The sequence below is a fragment of the Schistocerca americana genome, chromosome 1 (assembly GCF_021461395.2).
Source record: "Schistocerca americana isolate TAMUIC-IGC-003095 chromosome 1, iqSchAmer2.1, whole genome shotgun sequence".
NCBI lineage: Eukaryota > Metazoa > Arthropoda > Insecta > Orthoptera > Acrididae > Schistocerca > Schistocerca americana.
This window is the reverse complement of record NC_060119.1, coordinates 568,425,922-568,440,489: the sequence shown is the minus strand read 5'-3', so window position 1 is coordinate 568,440,489 and position 14,568 is coordinate 568,425,922. Positions and strand designations below refer to the sequence as shown.

Below are 14,568 nucleotides of genomic sequence, written 5' to 3'. Positions count from 1 at the left end.
ATTTACGGCTGCTCTTGGAATCGCAGCGTCCACTCTTTCTCTGCCTTCAGGAAACAAAATTGCGTCCTCATGACCACCTTGAATCTCGCATTTCTTCTCGGTCCATTTTGACCTTCCCCCTGTTGATGGTGTTCCATCTCATGGGGGAGTCATGATGCTGATATGGGATGACATTTATAGTCAACCCATCACTCTGACTACCTGCCTTCAAGCCGTTGCAGTTCGCCTTTTCCTTCCTCACTTAACCGTTTCCCTTTGTACCGTTTACATTCCTCCGTTATTTGATATCGCCAGGGCAGACATCCTCCAGCTACCTCACCCGTTTCTGCTGCTTGGTGACTTTAATGTGCACCATCCCCTTTGGGGTTCTTCCAGAACCTGTCCGAGAGGTGCCCTCTTGGCTGACCTTGTTAATCAACTTAACCTCTTTTGCCTTAACAGAGGAGCACCCGCGTTCTTTACAGACTCCATGCACACCTATTCCCATTTGGATGTATCCTTCTGCACTGCCCAACTTGCCCGTCATCTCGAATCATCCATTCTCTTTGACACATACTCGAGCAACCATTTCCCGTGTGCTGTCTGTTTGCTGACGCCTACCCCCCTACATACACACCCAAATGGCAGCTTACTAAGGCTGATTGGAGGCTTTATTCCTCCCTAGCGACCTTCGACAAACAACATTTCCCCAGTTGTGATGACCAGGTGGAATATCTTACAAATGTTATCCTTACCGCCGCAGAACGTTTCGTTCCTTGCACTTCCTCTTTACCATGCCATATCCCTGTGCCTTGGTGGACCAAGGCATGCCACGACACAATTTGCACGCAGAGACGTGCTCTCTGTGCTTTTAACCATCATCTTATGATGGAAAACTGCATTCATTATAAACAGTTACATGCACAGTGTCATTGCATTCTTTGGGATAGCAAAAAAGCTAGCTGTATTTCATTCACTAGTTCTTTTAACAGTTCCACTCCCTCTTCTGTCATGTGAGCCAACTTCCGATTGCTGTCCGGGGCCAAGATCCATTCCCCATCTGACAATAGCAGATGATGTCATTGTGGACCGTATTGCTTTCTCAAACACCTGGGAATGCCATTTTGCGGAGATTTCGAGCTCCTCCAACTATCAACCTGCCTTCCTCCATCAGAAATGAGTGGAGGAGGCTCAGTCGATACCCTTCTCTTCTCAGAATCAAGAGTGCTACAATGCTGCCTTTACTATGAGGAAGCTAGGTCAGGCTCTCACTTTGCCCTCCACCTCAGGGCCAGACTTTGTTCACATGCAGATGTTGCAGCACCTTTCTCTTGCAGGCAAACACTTTCTGCTTAATACATACAACCACATCTGGGCAGAGGGCCTGTTTCCCAGACACTGGCTTGAAGCACCTTCATACCCATACCTAAGCCCGGTAAGGACATACATCTTCCTTCTAGCTACTGCCCCATTTCTCTCACCAGCTGTGTTTGCAAGATGATGAAATGTACAAGTCATGCCCGGCTGATATGGTGGCCCGAGTCTTGCAATTTACTAATCACTGCACAGTTACCCTGTAGATTAATGCTATAATGGCTTGTCTCCTGTCGGGCATCTCCAACTCCCTTTTCTTTGATGATTTTGCCATCTAGTGCAGTTCTCTATGGCCTTATGTAATTGAGTGGCACCTTCTGCGATGTCCTGATTGTCTTATTTCATGGAGCATCGACAATGGCTTTTGTTTTTCCACTGACAAAACCGTTTGTATGAATTTCTGGCAGTGAAATTGGTTTCTTCCATTGTCTTTACATCTTGGGCCTGTTGCTCTTCCATCCCTTGAAACTACAAAATTCCTGGGGCACATGCACGGCAGAAAACTTTCTTGGTCCTCCCATGTGTCTTACCTGGCAGCCTGCTGTGTGTGGTCCCTTAATGTCCTCTGTGTCCTCAATGGTACTTAGTGGGGTGCAGATCGAATCACCCTCCTCCATTTGTACCAGTTCCTTATCTGTATGAAACTAGACTATGGGTGTTTCCTTATACTGTCTCAATACTATCCACCATTATGGCATCCGTTTGATCACTGGCACCTTTTACACTAGCTTGTTTGAGAGTCTGTATGCAGAAGCTGCCGAATTACTGATGTCCTATTGCCGTGACTTTCTCCTCAGGAGATATGCTTGCTGTTTGTCTGTCATCCGTGGCCACCCATCCCTCGATGACTCCTTTGGTTGCCAGTATGGGGAGCGTCCCTCTCCTCTGTTACCTCCTGGAGTTCGCTTTTGGCTCTTGCTCTGCCAGCTTAACTTCATGCTACCTGCAACTTTCCCATTGGGTGTGAACTCTTCACCATCTTGGCTTCATGTGGTGGCCAGTATACACCTGGGCTTCATTCGCTTCCTAAGAACACTACTCCAGCCTCGCTCTGTTGTCTTTAGTTTCATGACATTCCCAAGGAACTTTGCGTACACTGATGGTTCTCAGACTGTCCATGGTGTTGGGTGTGCCTTTGTCATTGGCACCGACGTTTTCTAGTATGAGCTTCTCGTACACTGCTCAGTATTTACATCAGAGCTCTTCGCCCTATATCAGGCCACATAGTACATCCTGTGACACAGGCATTTCAATTGCATCATCAGCTCCAACTCTCTCAGTGCCTTTCAAAGCCTCTGTGTGTTGTACACTGTCCATCCCTTAGTGCAATGGGTCCAGGAAAGCTGTCACTTGCCGACTCTTGATGGACCCACTGTGATGTTTATGTGGATTCATGGTCATGTCCATCTGACAGGAAACAAGGCCACTGATGCTGTTGCCAAGGTTGCAGTCCTTGTATCTCAGCCCGCTAGTTCTTACATTCCCTCTGATGATCTCTGTGTTGCTGTCTGTCAGCGGTTGGTGTCACTTTGGCATCACCACTTGTCCTCCCTTCATGAGAAGAAGCTCCAGGGAATTAAGGCTCTTCCAATGGCTTGGACAACCTCCTCTCGGCCCTCTCGCCACAAGGAGAACATTTTAACTAGGTTGCTTATTGGGCACTGTCTTTTTAGCCATCACCATTTCTTAAGTGGTGCTCCCCCACCTCCTAGTGCAAATTGTGCTCAACTTTTGACTGTCCATCATTTCCTGATGGAATGCCCTTTTTTTAACCACTTATGTCCCTGTTTGTGATTGCCGTCTGAGTTAATGACCGTTTTAGCAAACGACGCGCAGGTTGGCAACCACGTTTTACTTTTTATCCTTTGTGGCTAATGTCATTTAATGTTTAGTTCTGGACCTCTATTTTTCTATGGTGAATTTTATAGAATTTCTCCACATCCCTGTTTTTTAGCTCTCATCTCTTCCGTCGATTGGGACTGACATGTAGTCGTTTTAACTCCCCTCTTTGTCTTCGTGTTCTACAGTTTTATTATTGGCACATTTGACCCTAGTTATTTTGGTGTCCTAAAAACAAACAAAACTAAACAACAGTGCACAGCCTGCTGCAGAATGAGAGACTCATTCTAGAGTATACCAGAAGTTTAGGCATTCTTGTTGTTGCTGTCTCCAGTCCAAAGACTGGTTTGATGCAGCTCTCCAGATTACTTTATCCACTGCAAGCCTCTTCATGTCTGAATAATTACTGCAACCTACATCCTTCTGAATGTGCATAATGCAGTCATTTTTTGGTTTTCCTCTATGATTTTTACCCTCCACACATACCTACAGTACTAAATTGATGATCCCTTCATGCCTCAGAATGTGTCCTACCAACCAGTCCCTTCTTCTAGTCAGATTGTGCCACAAATTTCTCTTGTCCCAAATTCTGTTCAGCATCTCCTCATTAGTTATGTGATCTACTCATCTAATCTTCAGCATTTTTCTGTAACACCACATTTCAAATGCTTCTATTCTCTTCTTGTCTGAACTGTTTATCATCCATGTTTCACTTCCTTACATTGCTACATTCTGTACAAATACTCAATGTTAACAAATTTCTCTTCTTCAGAAACGTTTTTCTTGCCATTGCTAGTCTTCATTTATATCCTCTTACTTCGACCACCATCAGTTATTTTGCTTTCCAAGCAGCAAAACTCATCTACTACTTTAAGTGCCTCATATCCTAATCTAATTCCCTCAGCATCACCTGATTTAATTCACCTACATTCCATTATCCTCGTTTTGTGTTTGTTGATGTTCATCTTATATCTTTCTTTCAAGACACTGTCCATTCCAGTCAACTGCTCTTCCGAGTCCTTTGCTATCTCTGACAGAGTTACAGTGTCATTGGATAACCACAGAGTTTCTATTTCTTCTCCATGGTTTTTAATACCTACTCCAAATTTTTCTTTTGTTTCCTTTACTGCTTGCTCTGTATACAGGTTGCATAACATTGGGGATAGGCTACAATTATCTCACTCCCTTCTCAACCACTGCTTCCCTTTTGTGCCCCTTGACTCTTATAACTGCCATTTGATTTCTGTACAAATTGCAAATAGCCTTTCGCTCCCAGTATTTTACCCCTGCCACATTTAGAATTTGAAAGAGAGGGTTTCAGTCAACATTGTCAAAAGCTTTCTCTAAGTTTAAAAATGCTATAAATGTAGGTTTGCCTTTCCTTAAGCCATCTACTGTGAGAAGTCATAGGGTCAGTATTGCCTCGCGTGTTCCTGCATTTCTCCAGAATCCAAACTGATCTTCCCTGAGATTGGCTTCTACCAGTTTTTCCATTTTTCTATAAAGGATTCGTGTCAGTATTTTGTGACCATGACTTATTAAACTGATAGTTCCATAATTTTCACACCTGTCAGCACCTGCTTTCTTTGTGGAGTTGGAATTATTATGTTGTTCTTGAAGTCTGAGGGTATTTTGTCTGTCTCATATGTCTTGATCACTCTGTCATGGCTGGATCTCCCAAGGCTATCAAGAGCTCTAACGGAATGTTGTGTACTCCCAGGGCCTTGTTTTGACTTAAGTCTTTCAGCACTTTGTCAAATTCTTCACGCAGTATCATATCTTCCTTCTCATCTTCATCTATGTTCTCTTCCAATTCCATAATATTGCCCTAAAGTACACCTCCCTTGTATAGACCCTTTATATACTCCTTCCACCTTTCTGCTTTCCCTTCTTTGCTCAGGACTGGTTTTGCATCTGAGCTTTTGATATTCATACAGAAGGTTCCCTTTTCTCCAAAGGTCTCTTTAATTTCCCTGTAGGCAGCATCTGTCTTACCCCTAGTGATATATGCCTTTACAACCTTAGATTTGTCCTCTAGCCATCCCTGCTTAGCCATTTTGCACTTCCAGTGTCTCATTCCCTTTCGTCTGCTTCATTTATTGCAGTTTTATATTTTCTCCTTTCATCAATTAAACTCAATATCTCTCGTGTTACCCAAGTATTTCTACTACCCCCCATCATTTTTCCTACTTGATCCTCTACTTCCTTCACCATTTCATCTTTCAAAGTTACCCATTCTTCTTCTACTCTATTCCTTTCCCTTGATCTTGTCATTTGCTCCTTAATGCTGCCTCTGAAACTATCTACAACATCTGCAGGGGTTGTGTGGCGTGGACTGGGTGGTTTTTTTAGGTTGGATGGCCTCGGGCAAGTACAGAAAGGGCAACAGCCTCAAAGGGTGCGGGGCAAAGTCAGGACATGCGGGGACAAAGCAGCAAATGGTATTGTAATTGTAAACTGTCGAAACTGGATTGGTAAAGTACTGGAACTTCAAGCGCTGATAGAAAGCACTGAAGCTGAAATCGTTATAGGTACGGAAAGCTATTCTGCCGAAATTTTTACAAAGGCACAGACGGTGTTTAGAATGGATAGATTGCATGCAACCGGTGGTGGCGTGTTTGTCGCTGTTAGTAGTAGTTTATCCTGTAGTGAAGTAGAAAAGGATAGTTCCTGTGAATTATTATGGGTGGAGGTTACACTCAACAACTGAGCTAGGTTAATAATTGGCTCCTTTTACCGACCTCCTGACTCAGCAGCATTAGTGGCAGAACAACTGAGAGAAAATCTGGAATACATTTAACATAAATTTTCTCAGCATGTTATAGTCTTAGGTGGAGATTTCAATTTACCGGATATAGACTGGGACACTCAGATGTTTAGGATGGGTGGTAGGGACAGAGCATTGAGTGACATTATACTGAGTGTACTATCCGAAAATAACCTCGAGCAATTAAACAGAGAACCGACTCATGGAGATAACATCTTGGACCTATTGATAACAAACAGACCCGGGCTTTTTGACTCTGTAAGCGCAGAATAGGGAATCAGTGATCATAAGGCCGTTGCAGCATCCCTGAATATGGAAGTAAATAGGAATCTAAAAAAAGGGAGTAAGGTTTATCTGTTTAGCAAGAGTAATAGAAGGCAGATTTCAGACTACCTAACAGATTAAAACGAAAATTTCTGTCCTGACACTGACAATGTTGAGTGTTTATGGAAAAAGTTCAAGGCAATCGTAAAATGCGTTTTAGACAGGTACGTGCCGAGTAAAACTGTGAGGGATGGGAAAAACCCACCGTGGTTCAACAACAAAGTTAGGAAACTACTGCGAAAGCAAAGTGAGCTTCACTGCAAGTTTAAATGCAGCCAAAACCTCTCAGACAAACCGAAAAACCGAAGCTAAACAATGTCAAAGTTAGCATAAGGAGACCTATGCGTGAAGCGTTCAGTGAATTCGAAAGTAAAACTCTATGTACCGACTTGACAGAAAATCCTAGGAAGTTCTGGTCTTACGTTAAATCAGTAAGTGGATTGAAACAGCAAATCCAGACACTCCAGGATGATGATGGCATTGAAACAGAGGATGACACGTGTAAAGCTGAAATACTAAACACCTTTTTCCAAAGCTGTTTCACAGAGTCCTCGCACAAACAAAAAAATGGCTGACATTGAAATAAGTGTCCAAGGAATAGAAAAGCAACTGGAATCACTCAACAGAGGAAAGTCCACTGGACCTGATGGGATACCAATTCGATTCTACTCAGAGTACGCGAAAGAACTTGCCCCTTCTAACAGCCGTGTACCCCAAGTCTCTAGAGGAACGGAAGGTTCCAAATGATTGGAAAAGAGCACAGGCAGTCCCAGTCTTCAAGAAGGGTCGTCGAGCAGATGCACAAAACTATAGACCTATATCTCTGACGTCGATCTGTTGTAGAATTTTAGAACATGTTTTTTGCTCGCGTATCATGTCGTTTCTGAAAAACCAGAATATACTCTGTAGGAATCAACATGGATACCGGAAACAGCGATTGTGTGAGACCCAACTTGCTTTATTTGTTTATGAGACCCAGGTAGATGCTATTTTCCTTGACTTCCGGAAGGCTTTCGATACAGTTCCGCACTGTCGCCTGATAAACAAAGTAAGAGCCTATGAAATATCAGACCAGCTGTGTGGCTGGATTGAAGAGCAGAACACAGCATGTTGTTCTCAATGGAGAGACGTCTACAGACGTTAAAGTAACCTCTGGCGTGCCACAGGGGAGTGTTATGGGACTATTGCTTTTCACAATATATATAAATGACCTAGTAGATAGTGTTGGAAGTTCCATGTGGCTTTTCGCGGATGATGCTGTAGTATACAGAGAAGTTGCAGCATTAGAAAATTGTAGCGAATTGCAGGAAGATCTGCAGCGGATAGGCACTTGGTGCAGGGAGTGGCAACTGACCCTTAACATAGACAAATGTAATGTATTGCAAATACATAGAAAGAAGGATCCTTTATTGTATGATTATATGATAGCGGAACAAACACTGGTAGCAGTTACTTCTGTAAAATATCTGGGAGTATGCGTGCGGAACGATTTGAAGTGGAATGATTATATAAAATTAATTGTTGGTAAGGCGGGTACCAGGTTGAGATTCATTGGGAGAGTGCTTAGAAAATGTAGTCCATCAACAAAGGAGGTGGCCTACAAAACACTCGTTCGACATATACTTGAGTATTGCTCATCAGTGTGGGATCCGTACCAGATCGGGTTGACGGAGGAGATAGAGAAGATCCAAAGAAGAGCGACGCATTTCGTCACAGGGTTATTTGGTAAGCGTGATAGCGTTACGGAGATGTTTGGCAAACTCAAGTGGCAGACTCTTTCAAGAGAGGCGCTCTGCATCGGGGTGTAGCTTGCTGTCCAGGTTTCAAGAGGGTGCGTTTCTGGATGAGGTATCGAATATATTGCTTCCCCTATTTACACCTCCTGAGGAGATCACGAATGAAAAATTACAGAGATTCGAGCACGCACGGAGGCTTTCTGGCAGTTGTTCTTCCCTCGAACCATACGCGACTGGAACAGGAAAGGGAGGGAATGACAGTGGCATGTAAAGTGCCCTCCGCCACACACCGTTGGGTGGCTTGCAGAGTATAAATGTAGATGTAGATGTAGATCTGGTTTTTTCAGTTCATCTAGGTCCCATCTCCTTAAATTCATATATTTTTGCAGTTTCTTCAGTTTTAACCTGCAATTCATAACCATTAAATTGTGGTCAGAGTCCACATCTGCCCCTGGAAATGTCTTACAATTTAAAACCTGGTTCTAAAATCTCTGTCTTAACATTATATAATCAATCTGAAACCTTCTGGTGTCTCCAGGTCTTTTCCATGTATATAACCTTCTTTCATGATTCTTAAACAAAGTGTTAACTATGATTAAGTTATGCTCTTTGCAAAATTCTACCAGATGGCTTCCTCTTTCATTCCTTTCCCCCAGTCCATATTCACCTGCTACTTTTCTTTCTCTTCCTTTTCCTACTATTGAATTCCATTCTCCCATGACAATTAAATTTTCATCTCCCTTAACTATCTGGATAATTTCCTTTATCTCATCATACAGTTCCTCAATCTCCTCCTCATCTGCAGAGCTAGTTGGCATACAAACTTATGCTACTGTGGTAGATGTGAGCTTCATATCTACCTTGGCTACAATAATGTGTTTATTATGCTGTGCATAGTAGGTTATCCACATTCCTTTCTTTTTATTCATTATTAAACCTACTCCAGCATTATCCCTATTTGATTTTGTATTTATAACTCTGTACTCGCCTGACCAGAAGCCCTGTTCTTCCTGCCATGGAGCTTCACTAATTCCCACCATATCTAACTTTAACCTATTCATTTTCCATTTTAAATTTTCTAACGTACCTGCCCAATTAAGGGATCTGACATTCTACACTCTGATCCGTAGAAAGCCAGTTTTGTTTCTCCTTATAATGACGTCCTCCTGAGTGGTCCCCACCCGGAAATGCGAGTGGGGGAATATTTAACCTCCAGAATATTTTACCCAAAAGGATGCCATTATCATTTAACATACAGTAGAGCTGCATGCCCTCGGGAAAAATTATGACTGTAGTTCCCCCCTTGCTTTCCGCTGTCCTCAGTACCAGCACAGGAAGGCCATTTTGGTTGATGTTATGAGACCAGATCAGTCAATTAGCCAGACTGTTGCTCCTGCAACCACTGAAAAGGCTGCTGCCCATCTTCAGTAACAACACATTTGGCCTCTCAACAAATACCACTCCACTGTGGTTGCACCTACAGTATGCCTGTTTTCATTGCTAAGGCACGCAAGCCTCCCCATCGACGGTAAGGTCCATTGTTCATGGGGGGTGAAGGGGTTAGGCATTAGCAAGGCAAATTTTGAATGCGAAATTCATGTTAAATGTCCATGTTCTGTAATGTACATAGGGAAACAGTTCGCATGTTGGAGAGCAAATCTTGTGACAATGCTTGAAGTACATATTCAGATTTCTCTGACGGTCTTGTTCCTGTAATTCTGTTGCAGAACATGTTCCAGGGCATTTGCATTATTTTTAGGAGCTTGTGTTCCTCTCCACTGCATAAAGATATATCATGTTCGTGACCATGCCATTTTGTGTAATATTTCTCTGCTTCCACATTTCTTTGTCACATTTTCTCTTTTTGTGTGCAGAAAAACGACCTTTTTTTTTTTTTTTTTGGAAAGGAAAAAAAGATTTTTTAAAATGTTGCACACAGTAAATAAATGTTGAAGCTGTTTGTTTATTTATCTTTACCTAATTTATTGTATACTTGCAGGTGAACCTTAACAACATAAGACGATGTGTAATGTTGAACTACAACTCTACATCAAAATTGATTGATTTCAGACATTATGCAATAAAAGTTGTGCCTGTTGGCCTGTCTCGAAGTGTCAAGAAGTTAGTGCAGAGTAAAGTTCCAAATCTAGCCAGATATAGTGATGTATCTGAATTTCTAACAAAGTGAGTAATGTCTTTATATGAACCATTCTGTTAAAAATTACCCTTTGCTGTTAAATAAACCACAGACAGGGAGAAATAAAACACGAATTCTTAACTAAAGCAATAGCAGTGATGATAAACTGACAATAATTTGGCCCATGATTGTCTTTGTTATTGTGATAAATAATGTTCACCACACTCCGTGCGGTCTTTAGAATTGAGATTCGCGAAACTCATATTGATGCTTGGGGATCAAAAAATGTAGTATGTATTTTTTGACTTTTTTAGATTAAATCTACATGTTTAAAAGGGTTGGAATTACACACTGTTCATAATGTCTCTTACACCTTGTAATAGGCAACCTATTGCTTACCATCCACTTTGAAGAAAGAAACAAAAGTGAGGTTTCAACTCATAAAATCCTGAATACACCAAAACTTTGTTGAGACAAAGTTCTACAAGTAAAACACATAATGAGGAGGGAAATGTCATAAATAGTGCTTAGTATCATCATAGCACCTGCTTCTGCCATAACTAATGCAAATATGCAGCTACCTAAGGGATTCCAGATTTTGTGAAAGAAGGAAATACAGATTTTAACCAAATTAGAATAAAGTTATGCAATGAATTTAGAACCTCTTTTCAGGATTGTAGAAATGATAAGAAAGAAGAAGTGTGTTGCTTCGAACTACAGTGGCACCTATTTAGGCACAGTGTATTCTGTGTGTTTTATGTTATACCTTTCATCACCAGACAGTTTAATGTTTTCTACAAATGACAGTAATCATCTCCAGGACCTGATAGTTTGAAGGAACAGGCTCCATTCACATTCCAACACTGTTCCACCTTCAAAATGGTTATTTAGTATGTCCAGCATATGAGATGTTGATCATCCATTTAACATCCACTGCTGGATAAAGGCTTTACAGCCTTCTGCCATGTAGCTCCTCAGTGTTTCATAATGTCGCCTAGCCAGTTTTCTTATCCCTTAGAATCCTATGAAGGCCTTCCTTCATCTATCTTGTTTGCGTTGACCTGGTTGCTTGTCCCATCCACCTCCAATTATTTTTCATTGTTGTTAATTACAGCATCCTTTTCAGTCTGTTCTCTAATCTATTTGTTTGTTTTCTGTCTCTCCTTGTAATTTCCAACTTGCATCTCTCCATTACTTGCTGAGCAACCTTCAGTTTTTGGATGGCTTTCGAAATTGTTAGTGATTGTAAACTTTCCTTTTTGGATACATTTTAAGCTTGGTCTAAAAAAGTTCTGTTTGTTTCTTTTCCTGCTCATCTGGTCATTGTCTTAAAGTGCCCTAAATATAAAATCCTACACCAAGTTAGATAGTGCAGCGGTTAGAACACAGGACTTGCATTCGCAGTTAGAGCACAGGACTTGCATTTGGGAGGGCAATAATTCAAATCCCCACCCAGCCAACCTGGTTCTCTGTGATTCTCCTGAGTCTCTTAAACCAAATGGCGACATGATTCATTTAAAAGGGTATGGTGGATTTCATTCGCCATCCTTCCTCAATCTGAGCTTGTGCTCTGTCTCTAATGACCATTTTGTTGACAGGATATTATACACTAATATTTCTTCCCAAAATAAACTCACTCACTGGTTCTGTGACTTAATTGCTCATTTTTATTATTTTATTTTGGATATGTCTTTTAGTCTTGTTGTAATTGAGTTTCAACCCTACTTTTAGACATTTAATTCATTATTGAAGTTCATCTTCTCTAAAGGCAGATAATGTCACCAGCCAAATGAAAGTGGATTGGATATGATCCATTAACAAACATTTGTTCTTCCTTTTTCCCATTTAAGGATGTGACAACTTTCTGTAGGACTGCTGAAATAAATGTGGTAACATAAAATCTCCCTGCTCGACAGCTCTTTCTCTTCTGAATTTCTTGTAATTCGATGAAGTCACACAAAATCTTTAATGCTGACAAACTTTTGCAAAGCTTCCAGAGCTGCTCAAGAAGAGATACTAGCAAAGAGGCAACTCATCTTGTACGGGAATTCAGTACATTAAATGAGAAATTTTGTGGTGTACTACTAGGGCCAACAGATGCATATGTACAATGCCCCACCTACTTTGCTACCCGATTTGCTGCTTCCTGCGCATAGTGCATGCATTAGATATTTGAGGGAACCATTCAATCTTCCATCCGATAAAGCAAGTAAAGGAATCTCCATCTCATATTCTCACAGAAACTTCCTCATGACTTCAAATAGTATACTGCAGGTGGCCTTGGATGTGGAGTAACAAATTGTGAACTGTGCTTTTCATATCATGAGCAAGGGTAGCCGTTATTGCTTTATTAAATCAGTAAAAGGAAGCCAGGATAGCCTGTAAATCCAGGTGAGAAGTGGTTGATGAAAACTTGAGTCCAGACTTGAAGCTGGCTGTACCAACAACCTCCATCCCATACTAGATCCCTTGGGAAATGTATTTGAGGTAATTAAATACTTCCTGACCTCATCACCCATCTAATATTGGAATTCCAAAACAAAGCAATTACACTCTCTGTGGAAGGCTGTACCTTGCAATAAGATCAGTAGTTTATGTGATTTGTGCTGGCACAAGTCCCTTACCAGTAACAGTCAACACATATCTGCTGTTAAGAGATACAATTACTGGTAAGTTATAACAATCAACAATCACAATCACCTGAGAGACATGTGACCTATCCATTGCCTGTGATTCCCCCTACATAAAGATCTGGCTGCAACAGTCAGAGATTGTGTAAAAATCACTATCAAATCATGCAAAAGTATTATACGAGGAACCAACAACTGTATGCTTGTAAGTATGAATCTTGTGGCTCCCAAATAATATGACTTACCTGATTTCTATAAATATGGCATTCCAATACGTCTGTTAGTCATCCTTCTCTGCTCTTTGTTGTTTACTAGTGAGAGAACTAGATTACATCATAAAAATGAGAACAAAATCCAAAACTTAAGCTTGGTATCAGAAAATTAATACTTATTGATAATGGGAAATCCTGGATGGAATATAACAATATTATGAGAAGGAAAGCCGCTACTCACCATGTAGCGGAGATGCTGAGTTGCAGATAGGCACAACAGAAAGACTCACAATTATAGCTTTCAGCCATTAAGGCCTTCGTACACAATAGACACACATATGCACACGCACTCATGCAACCACAACTCACACACACGACTGCAGTCTCAGGCAACTGAAATCATGCTGCGACTCAGCATCTCCGCTATATGGCGAGTAGCAACTTTCCTTCTCATAATATTGATACTTATTGATAAGATATACTGGTCCCACCCAGTTCCAAAAAAGTATCATATGCTGTTTAATTGCTTGTTTACAAACAATGCTGTTTAATTGCTTGTTTACAAACGTTCCCACTGATAAATGTATTAACATATTAACAGAACTTTTGCTCAAACATAAAGTAAATCCTATAGAAAAAGGGAAAGGCATGGCCACAGAAGTGAATGTTTGGCTATCTGTGTGGTTGTGTGTGTCAATGTGTGTACTTCTGCTAGAAAAAGAGCTTGTGCTTGAATGCTGTTGTTATATGTTTCTATGCTCCACATTGATCTGCTGTAAGTGAGTGGTTGCGTTTTCTTTATTTTACGTATTGCTCCATCCAGGAATTTCCGTTATTGTTGTAAATCCTGTAGAAATACATGACATAGGCATTGCTATGCAAGCATATGTAATACGTAATTATCCAGTTTTAGAAGATTTATTATGCACAGTCTCATGGCCTAGACATGGGTTTTCCTCTTTAGTTCTATCCAATCTGAATTTTTCATGAACAATTTTGAAAAAAATATTCATACTGAAAGAGCCATGGAGTTGCAAAATTAAATACTGGATCAACTGTGCAGATTTGCTGTGTCCGTGGACTGGTACCACTAGCGTGTTATATACCTCCCTGCAACATGTGCAACATATGAACTCCCAAAACATTAAAATTCATTTTGCAGTGGAGCTGGGGAGGCATTTCTAAATTTCTTATACTTTAATGTAGACATTAGTACAAAGTAACACATTTAGAGAAAAACAATAGCTATCAGCACTGTAATCCTGCAAGCTTCCAGCACGCACAGATTCTATTATCAGAACCTGCTTTTCAGACAGAACTATAGAGTATCAGACTGATTGCTTTCAGTAATGTCTACAGTTCTGAGCACACTTATATGCATGTAAAATTACAAAAGCTGAAAGCCAATTCTTCATCACATAAATAATATTTTACAGCCACCAGAAAAATGTGTCATCGAGCAAGGTGGCACAGTGGTTAGCTCTCTGGATTCGCATTTGGGAGGACGACAGATCAAACCTGCATCCGACCATCCAGATTAAGGTTTTCTGTGATTTCCCTAAATCAGTTC

The 14,568-nt window shown here is 41.0% G+C and overlaps 1 protein-coding gene across 1 annotated transcript in view; it reads left to right on the top strand.

Moving 5' to 3' along the window:
• Positions 1-14,568, top strand: part of LOC124606549 (protein Peter pan) — an 81,850-nt gene that overhangs the window by 33,307 nt on the left and 33,975 nt on the right. The window contains exon 4 of the mRNA XM_047138537.1: positions 10,019-10,203. Coding sequence (XP_046994493.1) covers positions 10,019-10,203 — 185 coding nt within the window. The remainder of the gene's footprint in view (positions 1-10,018; positions 10,204-14,568) is intronic.